General features: G+C 36.6%; 1 protein-coding gene across 2 annotated transcripts in view; it reads right to left on the bottom strand.

Moving 5' to 3' along the window:
* Positions 1–25,343, bottom strand: part of HOMER1 (homer scaffold protein 1) — an 87,944-nt gene that overhangs the window by 45,187 nt on the left and 17,414 nt on the right. For both annotated transcript variants that reach the window (XM_072030717.1, XM_038169759.2), the window contains exons 2-5: positions 20,758–20,914; positions 13,521–13,652; positions 8,841–8,933; positions 1,621–1,763 (exon numbers count right to left, since the gene is read on the bottom strand). In XM_072030717.1, coding sequence (XP_071886818.1) covers positions 1,621–1,763; positions 8,841–8,933; positions 13,521–13,652; positions 20,758–20,914 — 525 coding nt within the window. The remainder of the gene's footprint in view (positions 1–1,620; positions 1,764–8,840; positions 8,934–13,520; positions 13,653–20,757; positions 20,915–25,343) is intronic.

Genomic DNA, 25,343 nt, shown 5'->3' with positions numbered 1-25,343 from the left:
GCTTTTCAGTGGCCTACACAAATTTTTGTTTATAAAAATTATTCTAGCTAGTGGTATATGATAGGGCAATAAACTAAAAAAAGGCACTCACACTGCATACATGAAAGAAAAATGCAAAGAATGTACATTTTATAACCTCTATTCTACCCCATCTTACAACTGGACAGTTTCAAAAACATCTTCGGTCAGGCTCAATGCAGAGCAAAGTAGTCACTACATTAGCATACCAGAGAACACATTTACGTATACAAAAAGATAGGGAAGATCTTGCAGCTACAACATAGAAACATTTCTAGTGTGTAGACTTTAACACAACTACTTTTCACAAAAATATTGAGAATTCCAACGCAGAAGTAACAAGTTTAAACGGATTCTTTACAGAACACTGACAGATGTGCAACATTTGTAATGATCTTTCAACATGCACATAGTACTCTTACAAAGCACCATTTCTTCTAAAATATATGATAGATGCACTGGTAATAGCTGAAGTATAAAAATAAACAGAATCATTCTGCTAAAAAATTAGTGCAAAATTATCCTATTTTTCCTCATTTGAAAATGTAGATTATTTTTTCCAGATACCTTTAATAGCATTATTCTCTTACATAAAATGAGAACTCTTCAACAATACCATCTTTACTCATTTCAAATTATTTGCATGATATATCTGAGGTGCTAGTGTTCCCCAGATACTGATCTTAAACTCAACTTAAGCTGCAATAAGACCGTGTTATTTAAACATAAATAAATGTAGAATACTTAGTTTTGCTCTAAGTTCACCAAATATTTATAGTACTCTACATGGTCTCAGTCCATAATGTGTTTTATTAAGTGTATCCCACTTAATGATAACTTAACAAGCAAGATACATCCATCTTAACTCATTGTTTAAATAAAAAGTTCTTCTTTTTTAAAGAACAATGAAGTACAGCATTCATAGAATCACAGAATGGTTTGGGTTGGAGGGGACTTAAAGGTCATCCAGTTCCAACCCCCTGCCATGGGCAGGGACACCTCTCACTGGATCAGGTTGCTTCCTAGTGCAATGAATAATTCAGTCTGGAGCAGGACTACACATCTCTTCTGTTCTCAATACAAGTTGAAAAATGTTTTCAACTGTCAGAACTGTTCAATTAAAGATTGCTTTAAATTGTATAATCCAGAAGCATTGTAAGAATCCCTTTTCTTCCAACAACTTGTCACTGAAAGGCTGATCCAATACTATCAGTCATTTAAAGAAAGTGTGCAGAAAAAATAAATTTAATTGGAATATTCTATGAAGTGGTTAACTTTAAGATCTCAGACATTGAAATAATGCTTCCTGTTAAAGGGACACCTGCACTAATGAGTGTTCAAATGATTGCACTCAGCTGATAAAATTATAAAATAATGCCTCCCCAGTCTCATTCCAAGAGATTTCCTCATACGTGGTTTTGGTTTGTGAAAAAAAGAGTATATTGCAAATCTGAAAGCCAGTCCTGTATTTTATATTTTATTAAAAATCAGGTAACTTAATTCTTAACTGTGCCAGGTGGAAGCCACAACACGGGAGAAGGTCCCTTTAACGAGGAAGGAGACAGGTATCACTTGATTAGGATGTGGGAATGGAATCTGTACCTATGGGTAAATGGCAATGCGTTCTGGGTTGGTTCAGCCCTTGGTTCTGAATTCTGTGTCACCTCCGGCGTTGCTCTCTCGTCATCTGTCCCATTGATACTTTCTGGTGTTAAAGGAGACTGAATATCCCCTCCAGCTGATTCCTTCAGTAAAACAAACAAATAATAAATTAGAATTTCAAACTGACCTCCTCAGGAAGGCAATGTCCTTATAAGCACTAACAATAATTCTCAAATAAGATATTAATTTTAGGCAATATTGATATGAGGCTCACAGATTTCTTACATCTCCCATAGATATTTTTCATCATGTGATTTTAATTTAGAAGTGTATTACCATCAGTTCACACCATCTTGTGCAAAACACAGCTGGCATATGATTTTCTTTGTAAGCCTCCATCATCCTGCTTACTACAGACTTCTCTCACTCTTGCCTGATGCTACATTCAATCACAAACTGATGACTGCTTACACCCAGCATTCTTATCTCTCACTATATTCTAACACAAAACAAATTCTGATATGTGTTTCAAAATCCAACCTTCACATTCAGTATTAACAAAAGTGAACAGTGGGAGGGCCCTTGTTAGTACAGTCAGCCTCACACTTCAGCCTCACTTGTAAAGAACACTTGGCCAGCAAAGTCCCTGCAAAACTTCCACAGTCACCTTAGCCTGGCCCTCACTCTTGCTGTTGGTGGTACTATCTGGGAAGGATAATACTCCAACAACCAGACAGCTTCCACTACTGCTACATAACTGGATACCTGAAAAAAAATCAAAAAAAAAAATCAATGGCTACCTCCTATCAGAAGGCACTGGTGCATTTTCAATCAGCCTTTACCATGCTAGCATGTACATTTGTATTTTGACCAACAAATACTATTTGCTGTTTTCTAGTTGCCAAAAAGCATGTATTTTTTAAAAAAACAATGTAACCATGTAGCCCACATCCAATCCCTGTATGTTGTTTAATTTTAGCATTTTCTTTCCTAATATATTCTTTTTCAAATAATGTCTTTCAAAGGAGATAATAGAGTCATAAGCTAAGTAGCTCATCTTGATTTTAAAATACTTTACTAAGCTTTTAGTAATCAATCATCTAACTCCAAGGAAGAAGACTCATGAACAGAGTTCAGTGGATGTCATGGAGGGGTGTCTAAACAGTAGAGGATGGCTGAATAACAAGCTTTCCAAAAACTAAGCATTTCTATGGCCACAAAACATCTAAACATCTGCATGGGTAACAGATAATGCTGCTATTTAATATAATTAATCTGAACCACAAGCACAGTCTCTGAAAGGCTAACTGCTTCTCTTTCCAGCTCTTTGAATTTTTCTTTCTGCATAGAAAGCTGAAAAACAGCGGTCACAGAAGGAACTGCTAAGTACCTAGAGATGCTCACTGTCTTAAGAGATCAAGCTCTAATTTTGAGCCTCCATTTGCAGCCTTCAACTACTTTACACAGATTAGGCTTTTTGAAAGCCAGTAATGAATCTGATCCTCCATCTATAGGAAAGGTGGCACAGGACTTGGAGATTTAACCAGATGGAAAAATGCAGATCTTTTGATGAATTTAAGTTCTTGCTGTCAACGTCACCTTCCACAAAGCACTGGGTGTTACTTAGCCAACAATACAGTAGATCAAAGTTTTCATCGTACTTTGAATTACATTAAGCAGTTGCAGCACAACAATTATCAAAATTGTGCTTTTATTCTGACTTCTCACATAATGAGACATATCTCACATTCTGACAAGTGTCTTACTCTACAACACAAACTAGTGGGTGATAGAGTTGTACTATAACATTTTAATACTAACTTGAAGTTCTATTGTATTTAGTGTTTATCAAGCAACACCACATGTGCACAACTGTCTCCATTCTGCACCTTTTTATTAAATTCCTGTGGGTTATAAAGAAGAAAATAATGATCCTAATTTGTTACACAAATTAATTTATACAATAAATGCAAATTGTTTATTATATGAACATAAATTGTTTCCTACTTTCAGATAAATTGTTTTTTATTTTTTTTTCCATAATAATATAAAAGTAAAAAAAATAAATCTTGATTTTTACAGAATGCTTTTAATGAACTGAAACTGAATTGAAATTAAGTGTGAAAAGAGCATAGCTGGCAAGATATTCAGGTATATACATTGTGTTATACAAATTAGGCATTTTTGTCTATTATTTTCCTCTGATGTGGGAAACAGTTTCCATTAACGTTAAATGAAAGGCATTATGGGCCCCAAAATCTCTGTTACTACCTCCTCTTCTCCAGCTGTACTACATGTTCTGAAAAATTCATACTACATCACATAAAGACTGGTTTGTTTTTATCTTTAAGCTGAAATTCCTGCAACATTATTATTGCACAAATAAAGCCAAAGATTATTTATTAACATGTTTTATTTATAAAAGCGTGAAAACTATTTCACTATAAGAAAAATGTGTAGGTTCTACCTAGGCTTATTCTTCAGTAAAGCACTTTCATAGACTTATAATTTGAATGAAATTCAAGTGACAAAAATTCACACAGAGAAACACTGCAGTCTATGTGATACCTAAAGTTTCACTGCCTGCAAATTCATGAGGGGCTGATACGTATGTAGCAGAGAAGCATCATAGCAACCTAGTACATATTTCTTCTGCTAATATAGGTCAGTCAGTGCTCTCATACACTCACAACTATCCCTGCCACATTTATTTGCAGCCAACTGTAATGAAGCTGTCTATGAATAAAGTACCAAATGCAACAGAAAAAGCATCACTTACACTGGAAAAAAAAAAGTTTACAACTAACTTATTTGCATTTTATATTATTTAGAGAGAACAAAAGAATTATAGAATCATTTTTTTGTGAGATTAAGTAACAAAGTTTTTATTCTGCATTATAATTTCACATATCCAAATCAGATGGTTTTGCAGAGCTGGGGAAGAAACTATGGTTAGCTTAAAAAGATATTCACCCCTCTATTCCTGTCAAAAGAGTAGGATAACTTAGTTGTAACATTCACTGCATAGATCCTGTATGGAGAAAACAGTGCTTAAATTGAAAATGTCATGTATTTCCGAAAAAAAACTATATACTTTAAGGTCTGCTATTTTCCTCTCAAGAGCACTACGAATAGGTATTTCATACATTTGAGAAGAAAGGATTACCAGCTCTCCTGTGTATAAGGCCACTATCACATCATATATAGGTTTTTGGAGGATATTGAACTTCAAGTCACTCACCAGTCCTGGATTTACACATGAGTTAGTGAGAATTATACTCAGGAGTATTTTGTTATTCTAGAGTTTGTCATAGATCTGCACAGTATAAAGGAGCCCTGGCCCTACTAATGAGAGGCAGGATGCTGGTGATGCCAAAAAATATATAAGTGACAGTGCCTGTGGTATTCGAACTACGCATAACATAGAGCAATGCATCAAAAGATGTCTAAAATTTCAGAATCCTGTAAACATGCAGCCAAAGAATAGTCTCTACAGTAAAACAAGCAGACTTCACAGCACCAATCAGGCCAACTTTCAATGGTGAAAAAATACAGAACAGTAGAAAAGGAGGATGTTGTTCTAAAATTAAGAACACGCTAAATCAGTTTTTTTTAATTATTATTCTCTTTTTTTGCTATTAAGCATTCCATCCATTACCCTGGAGTTGCCATTCTTCAAAGAGCTTCTCTGTTCAGCACTGATTGGCAACAGCACACAGCTGTCAGCTACCAATTCAGACACTATAATATGACACTATAGTATTTCTAGTATAGAAAATCAAACATCCCACAGTCATTTTTTCACAAGTTTTATAAGCAAACAAAAGCTTTGCAAGCTTGCACAAAGAAGCCAACAAGCGATAGAACTGCAACCATTTTGCCCAAATCATCCAATTCCTTGCACTGTAAAAAAAAATATATATATATATATAACAGTAAAACTTAACTATTCCTAATAGTGTGCATGGGAGGGGCTCAGAATTACTTAAGGAAGAGTTGAACTGTTTTGAATAAGTTACTCACCACGCGATTTCAGGTATATTATTAAAATGACAATGGTCCGAAGAAATATCTGAGGACAGATTGTGGCTTAAAGAAGAAAATACAGACGTTCAGACTCCAGTTGGTTTTAAGACTATGGGGGTAAGGCACCCCAACCCACACCATTTTGTTCTGTACTTGAACCTAATTAAATTTAGTTTAAAAAAAAAAGTAGAAATAAAAAAGGGTTTCGGGCTACTGCTTCATGCAGCTTGGTGTGAACTGCAGAACAAAGTGTTGTTCTTTCAGTATACAAGAAAACCTGCAACTGAAAATGGGCCATAGGTGGCTTGTCATGGGTTTTATGTCATGAAAAAAAATAATTCTCTTATTGAAGGCTGAGTCTGGAAATGAAGAAGTGTCAGAGCAGGGAGGGACAGCATTTTATTTTTATATAAACGAGGTAAGACCCTTGCAAAACCCTATTATATAAACCTGAGATAAAAGGACAACAGATGGGGTACCTCTGTGCACAGGTGATCTTAGAAGTACCAAAATAGACAACTTATTTCAAGTACACCTCGGACTGAAGTCTCCAGACAGCCCATTTGTATTATTATATATATCCTAATAGAGGTGGGTAGAAAGTGCAAGTTCTTTGACACAGCAATAATGCTTTTCTCTTTATTTGAAGAAAGCAGTGCACTCAGTGGGACTCACACATAACAAAGCAGCATCTCTTTTGTAATTTGTTGGTTGAGACCACTGTCCTTCTCTGGACAAGTAAAGTTCCTTTTAGAGTCAAGTTCAATGGTGAGTTTATACATCACCTGCTCTTCTGGGAAATTAAAGCAAAAGCTGCAGGTCAATAGGAGGAGAACAAGCAGTACTAAAGAAACAATAAGAATGCAAAATTTAAGTTGAGCAGTGGGATAATGGCCCTGGGGAGCCTGTCCCAGTGCCCTGGGTGCAGAACCTTTCCATAACCTCCAGCCTGACCCTCCCATCCCAGCTCCATGCCATTCCCTCGGGTCCTGTTGCTGTCCCCGGAGAGCAAGGGGAAAGAGAGCTGTAAAAGACTGAGAAATGCAACACTGGAATTACGTATTTTGCTATCATTTTTGGTAGACAATCAAAGTGACAGAAAGTACTCCATCAAGTGCCTCTAGGGTCCCAGCTCCCTTCCCCACTACCAACCACCACCCATCTTCAACACCAAGTCATTAACGTCTTTGAAGGAGCCCCAGCACTATGGAAATGTTACAGTATGCTGTGAAACCATCACTTCTCATCTGTTCTAAACTCCAAAGTTCCTGATTCAGCTCCCTTCTCTCTGGGGAACTAATGAGAAGCATTAAGTATGTGACGGCTATTATGCTGATGTGTCAGCACTTGCACTAACTGTATCTTTTGAAATAATACACTAACTTATCAACACAGCTAAAAGCCAAGAAATGAAAAGTAAGGCCTGAATATGAAATTATTCCTAAGTGTGCAGTAATTAAATTGCAGCTCTCAACGTGCATTATCGAATTGCTCAAGGTAACGCTTCTATAGCTGCCTACAGCATAAAATGTTGGGCTCCAAGTATACAGGGAAATCTGTACAGGAAAATGAACAATATTAATAGCTCATGCAGAATAAGAGAAAGCTTTAACCATAGGCAACAGCCAGATGAAAGCATCCTGTCTCTGAGTAATTCAAAATTATGTCCAAGCCAAGTAAGTCACTCCATTTGACAATGTCAGATTTAACTTTGGAGTCCAGACTATTAATCAACATGTCAAAATAGAAGCACAGTAATTGCTTTGCCTGTAACACTGAGTAACTGGAGGCCTGGCTGAAGTACTCAACTGGCTGTAAAACTGAGTGTATACTAGGTTATAGCAACAAAATACCCATATTTATTGTCTACGTGGTTATTTATGGAATTTGCCATAACTTTAGGGACAGTCAAGAAAACCCGAATAAAAAAAAAAAAGGCTGAATTTAAAAAAAAGACTGACTTTTTTTTCTCCTGTTACAGTACAGCTATCAGCTTCCTTTTAATACTCATAGCCAACTGAGCACCTGGGCAAAATGCCTACCAGGGAAAACACGAAGCTGGTTCATTGTGTATATTCTTGTGGTTGTTCCATTGACTTCTCTTGGAAGAGCACCAGATGTAGCTTTCTGGTAGCAATAAGCCTATTTCTGCAGCATCTTGTAAACTGCCTGCCATCCTTCTTCCATCAAAGCATAATGTAGTGCAAAGCACCCAAGAGATGCACTGATTCAATGAACGAAGATGCACTCCCCAGAAAAAAAAAAAAAGACTGAGCTACATTAATCCTACTCAACTCAGGAGTCCCTACTGAAGTTTTAAAGCTGCTTCATTCTCCAAAAGCAGGAATTACCTTTGTCTTTACTATCACTTAAAATAAAACATGGCTACACACAGAGCCAGAAACGCTGGAAGAGAGAGCCATAAATTCCTCATAAAATTACTTTTTTTTTCAAAGCAAATTCAAAGCATCCATTTTCAAGTAAATTAATTTTATACATGACTAATGTCAGTATGATTACATTATATTAAGTTAACTTCCTGTTGGGCCTATATTAGACCAGTTTGTATGTTTTAAGATGTCTTTTTTGGACTCTTGTTTTACAACATAGCTAAATGTAATAAAAGTCGCATGTGACTGTCATCTCCCTTTAACACATTTCACAAATGGGTACCACACAGTAGGGAATAAGCAAAAATAGTTTGCTGGTTTGGCTTTGATTTTTGTTTTTATGATTCTTATATTAAGTTCTTTACAATGTATCAACTTAAGTTTCACAGATATAATAGAAAAAGACACAAGAGGTCTTCACTATAGATTTGCTTACGTAACCGCTCACTATCTTTATTGTTTTCTAGGGAAACCTCAAAGAAAGGAATAGGAAAAAACATGAGGCCTATTTTTCTCCCTAAATAAGCAAATAAATAATCCACCCTTAACATGGTATGGGACATCCCTTTGGTAATTTCAGGTCAGTTATCCTGGCTGTGTCCCCTCCCCATCTCTTACCCACACACAGCCTTCTGGACTTTGCAGGGAGCAATTGAGAGGATTCAGAGTAACTGGGCAATACCTTGATCATTTTTTAGTACAACATGTGTGTGTAAGATACAATACAAATTCTTAAAACAGTTAAGAACAGTTAAGTAGCATAGACTTTAAAGTACTAGGCTTGAATCAAGCAGTAAGACTCACTTGGGAAGGTGTACTTGTTAGCTCCATCTTTTCTTGGGATTTTTCTTTTGCCAGCCGCGCAGCTTCTTTGAATTCCTGAAATTTTTCCGCAAACTGAAGGTACATAAGTTTAAAAGGGAGAGAGAGAGAGAGACATTGTAGGCGTGAAGTAGTTACTTTACATGCAGAACAGAACGCTGTACTTAACATTTTACAACATAAAATTCTGTCAGTGGAACTTGTTAATTTTTCTCCTTATTAGATACTTATCTGAGCAAGTTACACAGTGACATACCTTCCAGTACCTTTCAGACATAACATACTCCATTTACATGGCAGGAAAATTGAGATTTAACAAAGTTTCATCTGTTGCTGACAGTGTTAAAAAGAAAAAGACTTTCAGGTATGGCTAGTAATAGTGGTAAAACTGACTTACACATTGGCTTTCAGATTAAGATTTTACTCTCTTCCTCACAATGAATGATTGGGTTCTGAAGCCTACTGTGGTCACTACTCACTTCAAAAAGCTCCATTCTTTCCTAACTGAAAAAATACTAATTTTTCCCCAAATTTTAACATTCATAATTCCAATAGCAAACTAAGAAATCAGCAGTGGGAATACTTAGTCAGGTTCATTTCTTGTAGTAACTGTCATGTGAAGCTTGATTTCTCTGCTACATGTACTTGTAAAGCAACAGTTTAGAAATACGTGCAGACTTAAGTTCCAGAGTTAAATCAATTTTAGCCTAGATTCTCTGGCCAGAAAAAACTTTGGCTCCATTGGTCTCAGCTTTACATTACACCAATTGCTGTAGCAGCCAAGCGCTCATTTTCACTTGCTACCACTTTTGTACAGAATATGATCTTACTACTATCAACTAAAGACTGAAATAATTTTGCAGAAACACTGGAGACCTTCATCAATAGCTTTTAAACTTCTCCAGCAACAGCATACAAAGAAGCTGTTTTGCACTGCATGCATTTAGAAAGATGAAGGCTACTTTTGTGTGACACAATCTTCTCAACTATTTTCAATCAGAATTTCACTTGTTATCCAAGATACAAAAAATCTTATTGTCTTTAAACTTCTCCTGGTGTGCTATTAGTACTTGAGGAAGTATCATTTTTCTCCTCCTGAATCCTGTATTTCAGCTGGCAGATTATTTAAAAGTATACGCTTCCTGAATACAGAAGGAGACAAATGCCACGCTGAAATACTAATCCAGCATCAAAAGAGGTCTTAGAATAGATGATAGAACTGGCAACAGATCCCCAGATCTATACGATACTCATTTAGGACTCAGAGATAGACCTCAAAATCTCACAGGTAGCCTATTATTTAAATAGATTTGAGGAACAGAGGACTGATAAGTAGAAAACATGACACCACTGATGTCTAGAACACAGGACTGAAGAAACACTAGGCAATAAATATGATCTTCTGTATCACAGAAGAAGGTAGAAACTGTAAAAAAAACAAAACAACTACAGCAAACAAACAAATACGCATTAAATATTCTGAGAAAGAGGCAACAAGGCTAATGTAGAGGAATTTTTCATAAATTTACTAGAATTCCTTGATACATTCATGTGACGTATTATAGCAATCTCTTGAAACAATCCGTAATTAACAAAGATGAGATCTTACGGTATGAAAATAAGGCTACTCTGGAGAATTAACAATCTAAGGAAAAGATGAAAAATTGTGGAAGGAGAATACCCATTATGACACTTTTGCCATATAACATACTCTTAAATTACTCAGAATAAACAAGGTCAACTAGTTCAAAGGGATAAGAGACAGCAAATCTAAGGAGTATTTCTTCCCATACAGAACACTATCAAGACTATCAAAATATTTTGGTACTTTATTTTATTACTTATATTTTATACAAACACTTATATAAATTTTAATTTTAGTGATTAATTAAATAATTTTATATATTAAATGATTATTAAATTATATAAAGTTTTATTTTATATATATTATCTTTCATATTACTTAAATTTTGGTTGAGAAATGAGCTTCCATTTTCACTGAATATCACGAGACATTCTGCTCCTACTACACCAGCAAGAGGGACTGTAATAAGTGCAGTACTACTGTACTACTCTGAAGAGAATACTCCAAGACAGAGATCATCTTTCAAGTACCATTGACTTCTGCCTGACTTCTGACAGAACAATCTTGAAGTGAATTTGTGTTCTGACATACTGAGAAAAGGTCTAGTGAAGATAAACAAATGTTTAATTAATTTTCTTTTATTCTGTTTGTACGTAAGGAATTGGTAACTATGCCTTACCTTTCCATCATATATTCTCAGTCACAACTATCATACAGAAAGAGCCTACCATTGTCGCACTCTACACTAGTAATCAGTTTATGAGGACAAAGGTACATGAACCAAGTAGTCCAGAAGTCAGATACTCAGTATGAGCTTTAGTATGAGCTTTGGAAGGTGATCTGCTTGTTTAGAGAGACACAGCTAAGCAGACAATGATATATTGATAATATTGATATATGATAATAAATATTTTATTACAAGTCCTGATTATGTTTCACTAGTGTTCTGAAATCACTCACAGACTAGTCTAAGTGTTTTGTGGTTGTTGGCTCCCTGGAACTTTTAATATTTCTCTGGGGCCCAGAAACACTACTGTAAAACAAATTACATATAACAGGGCTGTTCACTTTGAGACTTCAAAACAAATACAGAAAAACGTTCCAGGATCAATTTTAAGGCTATTTCTAGAAGCAACCTGTTTCTGAGTAAAACCATTGATACAGTTTGTTAGCACCATTACTACCATTCAGTAGTACCTCTAGCCCTTAATTAGATTTCATGTCCTACAGTAGTAGGCGTATGAAAGAGTGCTCTGGTGAACACGACTACAATGTCATTGCATAGAAATGAGAGTTGGTAACTCGAGCAGACAGACAAGAAAGGAAAGATAGATGTGATTTCTCTGAAACTACATAGCAGATTCAGGGTTTCTAATTCAGCTTTTCTGATTCCAAGACCAGTACAGCTACCAGCTCCTGTGATTAAACAGATTATGATCTAAATCGGTTTGGTTTTCCTCAAATACATCTTCATTAATTTTACAACATGAATATGAAAAATTTCACCTCTTAAATTGAGTAGTAATGATCAGCAACTTCTACTACAATCAAAATCATAGTTTGTAATTCTGATATAGTATACTACAATTTCCTGAAAATGTCCTGAGGATTCATCTTCCGAATAGGTCGGTGACTTGTTATTTTTCTCAACAGATTTGTGTATTCTTCATGAATCATAACAATCTGAGTAACTGCTAATCAAACACGTCATTTGACAAAATATCTACTGTAGCTTTTCAAATTATTAGGCTAGATTCTTTGAAATATTAGCAAGAGTTATAACCAGATTGGTGAGCTTGTGCTTCTAGGACATACACACCAATTTAAATAAATGAGAAAGTTTCTAAGTTCACTGAGGTAATAATATACACAAATGCACACGCATATATACAGCATTAATACATTAATATCACTCAAAATTGTGTGGATTTGTGGTTCTTCATAGTAATGAAAGCTCTCTGATTGTGAAATGAAGAAACCCTATAAGCATATCAGGTTGTCCAAACAAAGGAGATGTACTGGTTTTCTTTTTAATGATTTATTTTTTTTTTTTAGCAGGCCCATGCTTACCCCTTGGAAAGTGACAACTATTTTCTAAAGTGGGCAGGTCTGCTGTTTTTTTTTTGTGTGTGTGTGTGGTTGATTTTTGTTGTTATTGTTTTTGAAACAGGCCAACCGTTATTCCTTACTTGAACATGTACTACCACTCCTTTTTATTGCATTTGGGTTTCCAGATCTTTGGTATATTTTGGTAAAACTTTCTTCTTATTTCTTCTTATATGTTCTTAAATGGAAAGTCCTTATCTAGAGAAAGATGATGTTGTACATGTTCATGGACTTACCTACTAAAGTAGGTATCAATAGCAAGAGGTATTGTAGAATTAGCACTCACAGGAACTATACCACCACTTTGAGAAAAACTCAAAGGGGGTTACTGCTTTCCTTGGATTAAGGCTGACTACTCTCCTGCATAACTAGACCAGATAAAGAAAAGCCATAATGGGCTCAGCTTCTTTACTAAATATTTCAACAAGAAATTTGTATTCCAACAAGAAACTGTATTTTTATTTTACATGGAATAGTTTTCCCACTAGCTTTACCTTAAGCCTACAGATGTTGAAATATTGGCAACAAGATGCACTACATAACAGAAAAGACAAATGTGGCTTCAAAGACAAAAGTGCATCTGAAGATTATCAACAACTTTTTTTTCCTGGACTATCTCAATATAGAAGAAACACTAAATTGTCTACTCCTTTAAACTCTGTCATGAAAAACTGTAACAGAAGAAAAACTTTAAAATTGAGAAATCTAACTAATAATTAGAAGTCACAGACAGCATACAGTGTGATAGCTTTAATCTCCTTCCTTTTCTCAATCAGTTAAAAAATTCACAGGTATCAAAGTGTTAAAAACATATTGCCATCATGACCCGTCTTGTCTTTTACATTATAAGCACAGATACAGATTTTGTAAATTATTTGTAAATAACAACAGTTAGTCAAGATACAACGAGAAGGAAACAAATATTTTTAAGCTGTTTGATTGGGCAAATAGTTTCCATTGGTCACACTTACTTTTGACAGATGATGCTCAGATGAAAATCCCAAGCCATAGACTGTATTCGCTCTGCTGTCTGCCCATTGGCCAAACTTCTGGGATGTTTTAGTAAATGTCATGTTGGGGGTGATAGTGCTATTTATTATTGCCTGAAAAAAAAGTAAAAGTTTAAAAAAAGTGTTTTCCTTTTGTTTGCTTCAGTTGGTTTTTTTTTTTTTTTTTGAAGACTACTTGTAACTGAAACTACCAACACTGTAGTCAATTTTCTGTGTACATTGAATGAAACAAACTAGCAACTAGGGAACTGTCTTCTAATTCAATCACAGCTAAAACTATGAAAACATATTGGCATACTTTCTGAAAAAGACGAGCAAAAGCTGGGGGGGTACTTGTTTGCAACTACAAGTAGTGATTTAATAAGTCTAAAAAGAGCCCATTAAAGCATCCACATAGGCTAAGGCGATCTGAAGAAAAGAACTAGCAAAGTTTTTGTTTTCTTTTTTTGTTTTGTCTCACTGGTGTGTGTCCTTGTTCCCTAAGGTAAGGCCTCTGAAGTTCATCTGTTGTAATCCCCACTATTGCAAATACAACTCTCACCAGTAAACATGCAGTTAATCAAGAAGCACAATTTCTTTTTAAGCTTTTGTATTGTAAGAACCTGTTTCTTCTCTGCACACACACACACAAACATGGCTAACCATGACAGGGTCATACAACTACAGAAGAAGAGCTACTACTTCATATTTTTCTCCTCTCGTTCTTATGTACAGGATGGAAGACACACACATGTTCCAACATAAAATTTATTCTCGTGTAAAGAAAAATACAACTTTTAGATGATATGCTGTTTCCACTAAAGCCAGCTGAAGTTTAACCATCGATTTCAACAGTATTTCCATCACAATAAACTTCGTCTAACATTTGAAATCTGTTATATGGAACTATTTGAACAGTTGACTTGAAAGTATGCCTGGATAGTCTTATAATGACACCAATGAGTTCAATTTAACTAAAGTACTGACAGTTACCACAGTTTATAACCAATGTAAATAAGAAAGACTAGTCATAAAGCCAAAGACATGCATATTAAAGTGAAATGGACGTATGCTTTCTATGCATCTGGCACTATCAAAAGTTTCAACTATATTTGTGAAACAAATAACATCCCTTTTCATAAAAGCATAGGTCAGCATGTGCTTTTTAATAATGACATGAGAGAAATTTTTTTTATAAAGAACATCCTTAAAACTTCATGGAAAATTATATATACTGTGAGCAGAAAACAATATAGAAGAAAATCTTTCTTTATGTTAGCAAAAAGCAGGTTCGAAACCACCTGATGAAGCAGACCAGGTACAAGTCTATGGGGCTTGATGACATGTATCGCAGGGTCCTAAGGGAACTGCCTCTCTCCTGCACATTTGAAAAGTCCTGGCAGTCAGATAAGTCCCAGTGACTGGAAAAAGGGAAATATCACTCCTGTATTTAAAACAGGTAGAAGGAAGAGCTGCTGTAGTAATGACTAGTCTGCCTCACCTCTGTGCCTGGAAAGAACATGGAACAGAGCCTCCTGGAAGCAATGTTCAGGCACACGCAGGACAAGGAGCTGCTCCAAGACATCCAGCACAGCTTCACCAAGGGTAAATTGTGCCCAACCAATGTGGTGGCCTTCTGGGATGGAGTGACTGCAGCAGTTGACAAGGGAAGACCAACCAAAGTCATCTACCCAGACTTCTGCAAGGCCTTTGACATGGTCACCCATGAAATCCTTCTCTTTAAATTGAAGAAAGAAGGGCTTGAAGGCAGCACTACTCGGTGGATAAGGAACTGGCTGGATGGTCACAGCCAGACAATTGTGGTCAACAGCTCAATGTCCACGTGGAAATCAGTGACAAGTCGTGTCTCTCAGGAATCTGTCTTGGCACATGTGCTGTTTACTGTCTTCACCAATGACACTTACAGTGGGATCAAGTACATCCTCAGCAAGTTTTCAGGCAACACCAAGCTGAGTGTTGCAGTCCATACAACAAGAAGAAGGGATAAAATCCAAAGGGACCTGGACAAGCTTGAAAAGTGGACCCAGGTGAACAGCCACCATCCACATCAAATTTTGTCTGAATTCTACAGGCCAACCCTGAAAAATTATCAGCTGAAGTGCTAGCAAAGCCTACAAAGAGCTTCCAAGCATATATGCTGATTATCAGATGAAGTGGTAGAGAAGAGCAATGTGAGTAAACTCACAAGAACCTGCAAGCAACAGGCAGGTTGAAAGCCTGAGGACTGGAATCTGATATAGTGACTGCAAACTAACCTAATGGAAAACCTTGGAAGAACCAACCAGTTTTCAGCTGATGCTGCTCACTGCTTCAGCTGACCACAGGGTTGGCTACACAGAAGAAAATCCAGGAACAGGCTGCATAGACCAGGATGTGATATTGGTTCTGACAGCAGTCTGCATCTAGGTTGGGTTACCTAACTTGCCTCCTTCCTTTTGGTAGGAAGAAAAACTTCAGAAAAAATAACTGCACTGAGAAGGAGTTGCTGTTATTCTGCCCTTTGTCTTCCAACAGAGAAAAATAAGGACGCTCCACTCCAGCAGACAGCATTAGTCTGCAGATAGCAAGTTTATCGCTGGGAAGATTACACTCAGATCCCACTGATATAAAGACAAATCCTTTCATTAGAAACACCAAATTTAAAAGAAAATCAAGGCTTTCAGTTCTTTCTGAATTAAAAGCATTGTTGTGCTCAATCTCTTATGCTAAATGAATTACGCCTGAAGTGTGCATGCTAGAGCGTTCTACAGATACAGCCTTTGTTAGCCTCTTCTGGAAATACTAGATTTGACTCCCTCAAACCTTCAGCTTAAAAAAAACTCAATTTTTAAATTATCATTTATAATCAAACCTGTCTTGTCTACTTAAATAGGTACTGTTTTTAACTGCTCTCCTCTATGCCATGAGATTTCACTGTACAGTCACCAATATAACAAATGTCAAATATTTCATCAATCTTTTAAGAATGTTGTTAGTCTAAATGTACAAGGATATCTTAAAACAGAACAGAGTCAATCTGACAGGCAGACATTTAGCTTTTGAAGAAAACTGATTTTGTTATCTTTAGATTTGGTTGGAATAACAAAATAGCTTTCATGTTTTCCTTTCAAATGAGTTTAGCTATGAGAAAATAGGGCATGTGTCTAACTAAGCTGTTCATTTTACTGACAGCAAACCCAACACCTGCAAGAAAAACAGCAGCAGCGGCGGCAGTCAAGTATGATTTTATCTTGTGCTAAAGATGATGCCAATAATAGTTAAAACACAAAGCACCTTTGAAGTTCTTCAAAACCATCACTGAAGACCTAGGCTAATAGGTCTTACTTTAAACCTGAATTTATCATTAGAGAGATTATCAATTTAATCTGACTTTAGCTTATTTTAAAGTCTCTAAAATGTAAAGATCACTTATTGCAATAACACTGAAGGCCAACTTGACTCAGAAATATCACATGCATAGCTTATAGAATCTATGGACTACTATTTTACAGAGTCATCTTTTGTTTTAGATTAGCACAAATTACTGTATTTTTTCTAATTTTGCATCTGTGAAAACAGTATCACAATGTTAACTAGTTCTGTAGGAACCACTCATTTTCCTTTCTTAGTGACTGCAAGAGACTGAATGGAAAAGACAGAGGGGTTATGGGAATAATCTCTGCATTGTTACTGGAGAAATAATGGAGGCATCCTTCTACAACCTACGAGAAAAAAAGAAAAACAAAACACTAAGACACAGGAAGATATGAAGTGACTATATAATTAATGAGATCTGAAAGCCTTAGCAACAGCTTCTCGATGTTGTCATGTTGTGTTGCATAAGAGATTTCATTTTTCAGGCTTCTTCTTGATTCTTTGATTGTATGAGGAAAAGGTTGCATAAAAGACATTTACTTGAGGTCACACAAATCAGCCTTAAATTCTATCAGATTACTTGCATCAGGATATCCCTGACATCAGTGTCAGAGATACAGATACTGAATGCAACTATAAAACATGGCCTGTTTACTGAACACTATGGTACTAGAGTGCTTACCAGAGGCAAGTCAGAGGGAGATGCATTATTTCTTGTATGAGGTATTTTAAGAGAAGACAGTATCTCCAGAAAACAAGATTACACAGAAGCAGGACATCAGTGAACAGGCTTTAAAAGTGCATAACCTATGTAGACTGAATAATAAAACATCCTGTGGAATTACTCCTCAAAGGACTCATAAAGGAACAGTTAAGTCTACCTAAATACTAGCATCCACAGGAAGCATTAACCCAATTATTTGCCCAGCTATGCTTTGTTTTACATAAGCATTAATTTACAAGCTAAAAATGATTGATTTCACACAATTTTGAGAAGGAATAAAGTTGTTTGGGTGAGTTATGCTTGGCTGCTGCTTCACCCAGTTTATATGATACATTTATTTACTGTATCTGTGAAAAAAATAAATAGAACTTGTTTCTGTAGGACCTATCTCAGTTGAATCTGGCTCACATAGCAATTGATATGGAATAAGGAAAAAAAATCCTCTCACAAAACACACCAAGGATCTCCACAAGCAAATTCAAGTGGATATCTGAGATGTATGGTAGAATTTCTCAGAGGTGAGTAAAGATCACGTCTTACAAACATCATGTTTTCAAGCAGAAATATTTAATCATGTTCTGTCAGTCAGTACAGAAGTTAAGTTTTATCCAGCAAACCTACTGAAACTGAGAAAAAATAAGGAAATTATGTGCCTCATGTATTTTTTCCCTTCAAAGCAGCACCAAAACTTCCTTGTTTCAAGGTACTCTGAGAACACAATCAAAGAATCGTCCCAGTTAGTAATTCAGAAAAACAAAGTCAATTAAAAACAGGTATGGAAAATAGTTCTCAGAGAAGGTATCTCTGCACTCTGATTTGAAACATCCAGCTTCTGGCAGGATAAGCAGTCTGAGATATAACTCTAGATATTCTTAAAAATGCTTATGCTCCTTAAGAGCTGCAGAGGGTTTTGCAGAGGGTGAAGTTTTGCTAATGCTCTTTCAGTTACCCTAAGGGAAGAGGAAGGACCTAAAGAGCAGAAAGAGACAGGGATGGCAGAAGTAGGATTATCACTCAAATCAAGTATCTTTCTCTTGCAAACTTTCCTTTCTACAGTCTAGATGGACATGCATTTCAGTTGCTATCACTTGTTGAATAACTGCTCAGCACCTAACCCACTGGAGCTGAGCAACCACATGTACTTCATTCTCTCCAACATACAAACCCATAAGGTGCTATAAACCTCGACAGTACTATGTCTTCCAAGAAAATCATGTTGGATAATCTATTTAATCCCCTTGAGGGATGAGCGCTGCAAAACCAACATAGTTTGACAAGTGTTTCTGGCAGCTGACAACATGTAAGTTTGAGACATTTTCAATGTAAATTAAGAAAAAAATCTTTATACAATTTCAATTCAAAAATCAAAGATGGAGAATTAATTTACATTTTCTTAATCCTTTGCCAGTTTCACACTTGTGTGACCGACAATATAAGGCATTATAGGCTCAGAAACTTGTAGTGTTACTGCCATACAACTACATGTATGCTATATATCACAATCACGAATGCTTTATATTTATATTTAGCTCTTCATACATACATTTTATATGCACAGATATACACATATTAAAAATATAAGACCATAATTAGAAATTAAAAAAATCACTGGGAATTGTGCTGCAAACCTCTTAAAAGTTCTTCCACAGGTGCCCCTGCTATTCATCTGTGTATGTTTCAGAGCAGTGTTGTGATAGCTAAAACAATGGGTCTGAATCATGATTGTGATCCTCGATTTTAGTCAGATACATAACACTTAGGATGAAAACATTATTAACAATGCAGCGATCAGAGAGTAAATTAAGTGACAGACCGCATTATCAATACACTTTGCCAATAGTACTGTACGTATAAAGGAAATGCTGCAGTACAAAAAGAGCAAGTAAACAAAAACTCAGCAGTCATGTTGCAAGAAGTGTGGCTTTAGACAAAGGCAAAGGGACTCCAGTGGATATCAGAAGGGTTTTGTAAACTGTGCAGATCAGCTTAGGTGCTTCAGATTACAACTAGCAGCCTCCATTTCATACAGCATCTAGCCCCAGTCCAAAACTATTTTCTAAATGGTCACACAAAAGGTATTTTTAATTATCTGACAGAATGAATAATCATTGGAAAGAAGGCTGGGAAAGGAAGAAAAAGTATGAATTAAACTCTGAGACATTTTGCTAAACTTTTATGGCAGTCTCAGTCACCAAAAGAGGTATTCATAAGTGATCTTTGACAAAAAACTCCTACAAACTTCTGTATGATAGAAATTCTTTCCTCAACTAAAATAGAAATACTCTAGATATTCTTAAAAATGCAGAGTAATGCTGTTCAGCTTTCAACAAATAGCCAAGAAATCTCTGTGAATACTACTATGCTTTACCAGTGTTTTAGTTCCAACCATCATGAATTGACACATCCCCAGAAGCTGTAAGTGATGTACCTTGAAAGAATTACAGCTTTCCATTACACTTTGTATATCTAGTGATCTTATTGCTGAAGCTTCTGACATAGTGCTTGTAAAGCTACTGTTCTTATACCCACTTGGGTAGAACCTATGCAACAGTCAAGCTTTTTCCCCAAGTCCTCTAAATTATTACATTAATATTTCTTACAACAGCAGCTCAACACATTATTTTTCCTAACTTAAAAAAAAAGATAACCCCCACCTAAAAGCCAACCCAAACGAGTTTTTATAAAAGCTTACTATGGAAAGTCACATTCTATACTTCTAAAAATTGAAGACTAGGTAACAAAGAAGTATCTACTAAGAGATTACAGGCACTGAACAGATCTCTTTCATAATGCTGAAGCCAATGATATTGACAGCGAAATAGAAAGAGCTTATTGTAACACCCTGTGCTTTTTACTACACCTCATGGGGAATGTTTTTTTTAGACAGCTCAATATTAACTAAGTAGCAGGTCATCGTTAACTTCAGCAACAGCTTTATCAAAATAAATACGAACACAAGTAAAACACTTTTTTGGTGAACACTGAAAACATCTAGTGAAACAATATAACAATTTTAGCACATCACTAATGCTAGAATTATCTAGGAAGATACATGAAGGATGTCAGACTAGAAAATTACAAAAATCAATCAGCATGCAAGTTCTCCAAAATAAAATCTACCTTGGAGCCATCCAAACTGATTATCCTGTAGACATTTCTTGTGCTGTCATAGAAGTAGGACACAGTAACAGCATGCTTGCTGGTGGGAACCCAGTTCTTCTTAGTGTTTGGGTCAATCTGGAAGACATGAGCTCGGGTGCTGAAGATGGGTTGTTCCCTGAAGAACAGAAAGTAAAAGTCATTAATTTGATAGGGAAGTAACTTATATGCAATAACATTATCTAACAGTTGTGCCGACTGAGATATTTGTGTTTCACTTTGCTCAGTATTTTTCCCCAATAACTTTTTTTGTTGCTGCAAACAGCAAATAAAGAGCATTAACATACATACACAAGCAAAATGTAAGCCTTCTGCAGGGAAAATGGACACCTAGCTGTACAGTCAGATAAAGACACCTCTAAACATACATTCGGCCCTGTCCCATCCACTTCCTTCCCCTCCTATCACCTTCCACCTATCCCACTAAGCTGCCACTGATACACGTGTAAAACTTCATCTCATTTCACTGCACACTGCAGAAAGTGTGAAACTGAGTGCTTATCTTCTCAAGTCTTTTAATACTCTGGTTTTTCAAATACATCTTATGGCCATAATCTGAAACTGAAATGGCTAATTCAAGGTGATTGCTCTAAAACTGACATTAACTAGGATCAGGAACATTATAATTTTTCTGAAACCCTCACTCTTTAAAAACTTTACACCTCAATGTTTTCACAGAAACACTAAGTATGTGTAACAAACATTGTTCAAAGTTAACTGTTTAGCAAATAAAATTATGTAACTGAAAAGTTACTTTCAAACGTTAAACATACTTTTCTTCATGATCACTATCAAGATATGTGGCCTAGGAGTACCATCGGGATGCTGCCCAGGCTGGTAAGGAAGAGATAAAGAAAGCCAAGGCACAGCTGGAGTTGAACATGGCAAGGGATGCAGAGAATCCTAAGAAGGGATTCTATGGGCACATTAGCCAGAAAAGGAAGACTACCTCTTGACCACCTGATGAAATTGAACAGGCACAAGCCTAGGGGGTCTGATGACATGCATCTCAGAGTCCTGAGGGAGGTGACAGAGTTGCCATGCCTCTCTCCAGCATATTTGAAAAATCCTGGCAGTCAGATAAGTCAGTTGACAAGGGAAGACCAACCAAAGTCATCTACCCAGAGTTCTGCAAGGCCTTTGACATGGTCACCCATGAAATCCTTCTCTTTAAATTGAAGATTTGAAGGCAGCACTACTCGGTGGATAAGGAACTGGCTGAATGGCTGCAGCCAGACCACTGTGGTCAACAGCTCAGTGTCCACGTGGAAATCAGCAACAAGTCATGTCTCTCATGGGTCCATCTTATGACCAGTACTATTTAATATAATCCACTACCAATGACACAAAACAGTGGGATTGAGCACGTCCTCTGCAAGTTTTCAGGCAACACCAAGCTGAACAGTGCAGTTGACATGACAGAAGGAAAGGATACTATCCAGAGTGACCTGGACAGGCTTGAGAAGTGGGCCCAGATGAACCTCACAGAGTTTACCAAATCATGAAGGCCCACAACTTTGATCAGGGCAATCCCAAAAATTAGTACAGACCAGAGGATAAATGGATGGAAAGCAACCACATGGGGAGGAACCTGGGAACGACAGCAAATGAAGAGCTCAACATCGGCCAGCCACATGAGCTTGCAGCCCAGAAAGCCAACCATATACTGAGGAACATCAAAAGCAGCATGGCCAGCAGGGTAAAGGAAAATCACTCTGCCCCTCTGCTTTGCTCTCATGAGACCCCACCTGGAGTCCTGCATCCAGGTCTGGGGTCCCCAGCACAAGACGGACACGGAGCTGTTGGAGTGGGTCCACAGAAGGGCCACAAAGATGATCAGAGGGCTGGAGCACCTGTCCTGTGAGGACAGGTTGAGGGGAGCTGGGGTTGTTCAGACTGGAGAAATGAAGGCTACAGGCAGACCTCATTGTGGTCTTTTCATAATTAAAGGAGTATTGTAAGAAAGACAGAATTTTGACAAGGGCCTGTAGTGATAGGACAAGGAGTAGTGATTTTAAACTAAAAGAGGCAAGATTTAAGTTAGATATAAGGAAGAAATTCTTCACTCAGTGGGTGATGAAGCACTGGAACAGGTTGTATGGAGAAGCTGTGGATACCCCATCTGGAAGTGCTCAAGGCCAGACTGGATGGGGCTTTGAGCAACCTGATCTAGTGAGACACATCCCTGACCATTGCAAAGGGGTTGGAACTGGGTTATCTTTAAGGTCCTTTCCACTAGAAATTGTTCTTTGATTCTAGGCAGTATTGCACAGAAATCTATAAATATTTTAGTATTACTAAGATGGTTGTTACTTTGAATTTAACTCCACTTAATTGATAAATAGATTTCTGTATACTTCAGGGAATGTTTCCATCAACTCCCAAAGACATGAACTACTGAAATTTGAAGTTGGGTATAACTGTAGGTTTATTTATTTATTTATTTTGCTTTCTCCCATTTCTAGGACATGAATAAACATGTCTTTTGTCCCTGCCATCATCTCCCTTTAAGTAAGAGGCAAACTCTTAATACATTTTTCTGCCAAAAATAAAAGCAAAAGAAGAAATTAGGACATGGGGTAATCACAGTCAAAGGGTTTCAATCTGGCCTCATTATAAACAAGTACATGTGAACTCTTAGTAAGATTTCTAATTCTTGGCAGTGACAGCACTCAGGGCCAGCTGCTTTCAGTAGCAGATTTGTATTCTTCCGCTGTGAAGTTAAGGTTTCTTGAAGCCCATCTGCCAGAACGTGTTCTCCTACACTGGGTGTTCAAAGAACTATAGGAGGAATATGGAACAAACCAAAGACAGTATTGTTTCAGTGAGAGGTAAAGAAGAAGGTATACAGCCAAGGGATATCAATGCATTTGCTAGTCCTTCATACACTCAGTATCATTAACGTTCTCCTATACCACCCAGTTATCTGAGGTTGGCTGTCTGTTTTCCTGGCCCCAGTCCCTTGCACAAACAGAAAAGTTATGCAAAAGTGACTTTTATAGCCCTTTTGTTTTGCATAATCTTTAAACTAATTCTTATAGCTCCTTTGAATGTCTATAATTACTTCCTCATATTTAAAATTTTGTTCTCATTTTCAATATTAGATGAAAATATCTTCCATTTATTTCCCAGCTGAGCATACCCAAATGCAATGTAATGCATATTACCATAATGCAACCAGTTCTTTAACACTGAGACCATTAAAAAAAAGTCTTAGAAGCCATCCAGAATTATTTGGATGAAGGCTGACACTGGAAAGAGAAAATAATGGCCCTAACCACATTAACTAAAAAGACAAAAAAAGAACTGAACCTAAATCATAGATGTGTGGATAACTTGATGACGAACATTTATACTGATTATTTCTTCACACAAATGTGAGTTACCTTACGTCTACAGGATAAAGAGTGTTATAGAATCAGTCACTAATTTGCCGCTATTGACCTCCAAAGCTGCAGTACAATTACATCACTTGTACTTTCATTTGGCAACACACGATACAGCAATTTTAGATTTGCTAAAACATTCAGATGCAAACATAAGGTAGTATGTAAAACATACAATATTTACAACTTCAGCTAACCAATCTTTACTCTGAGACTTTTTGTTATTCCATTATCCTCGCAGGACATGATGCTCACCCAGTATGGAAGTTTAAATTAACTCAGCTGAAGTACTACTAGTTGTATTAAACAGGAGAACAGCTTCCTTTTTCTCTTGCTAAGAGCTCAGACACACACAGTGTGCATAAACACATATAAATGTACCTTTGCCAATAAAAGCTACAAGAGAAAAAACAACTTTAAGTAAAAATAATTCTGTGGAAACTGTAACTTTCTTACTCTTCCCTCTCTTTCTTTCAGCTTTCTCATATCATTCTTTCATGACCATGAGGTATTTAGTACTTAAGAAAGGCACTAACAAGAACTAAGGCAAGAGCTCATCACTAATTACAATGAGAAGTCATTCATTTTTCCAGAAATATCCTAATAAGAAAACAGACTAGCAAACTGTCATAGTAACACAGATCAACTATTAGAAATGTTCGCTCAGGCATGGCAAAAACATTATAAGCCACTATGCTGCTGTTAATTTGCTTACACTGCAACATTACAATAGTCAAGCAGACTGAAAAGCAGCAAGTGGTAAGTGCTCCTGGACTTAACTGGCAATGTGAGGACTAAAGAAGGATGATAAGCACCACTTAAAGAGGTAGCATCACACCTTTCTTTTTTTTCCTGTCACTGATACACAAATCGATTTGTTAGTATGTGCCCTGTCCTTAGTCAGGTTTAGGAGACAAACCTGTGTCCTAACAGTTGAATGAACATGACTTCCAAGTTATTTTCACTGCTGAAGTATCTACATCTTCTCAATCTTGGGATTCTGTTTTAACTACTCTAAAAACTATAAGGCCACTGAAAAAATAGGTGTGAACTTCTACAGCATTAGCTGATGTCCTAGCTGCCTTCCCTTCCAGTGTGTATAAAACAAACAAACAAAAAGACAAACAAAAAACCTCCCTCTACCTCACACTGAGCTAAATT

The sequence above is a fragment of the Anas platyrhynchos genome, chromosome Z (assembly GCF_047663525.1).
Source record: "Anas platyrhynchos isolate ZD024472 breed Pekin duck chromosome Z, IASCAAS_PekinDuck_T2T, whole genome shotgun sequence".
Lineage (NCBI taxonomy): Eukaryota > Metazoa > Chordata > Aves > Anseriformes > Anatidae > Anas > Anas platyrhynchos.
The sequence above is the reverse complement of the archived record's forward strand: the minus strand, read 5'-3'. Positions and strand labels throughout refer to the sequence as shown.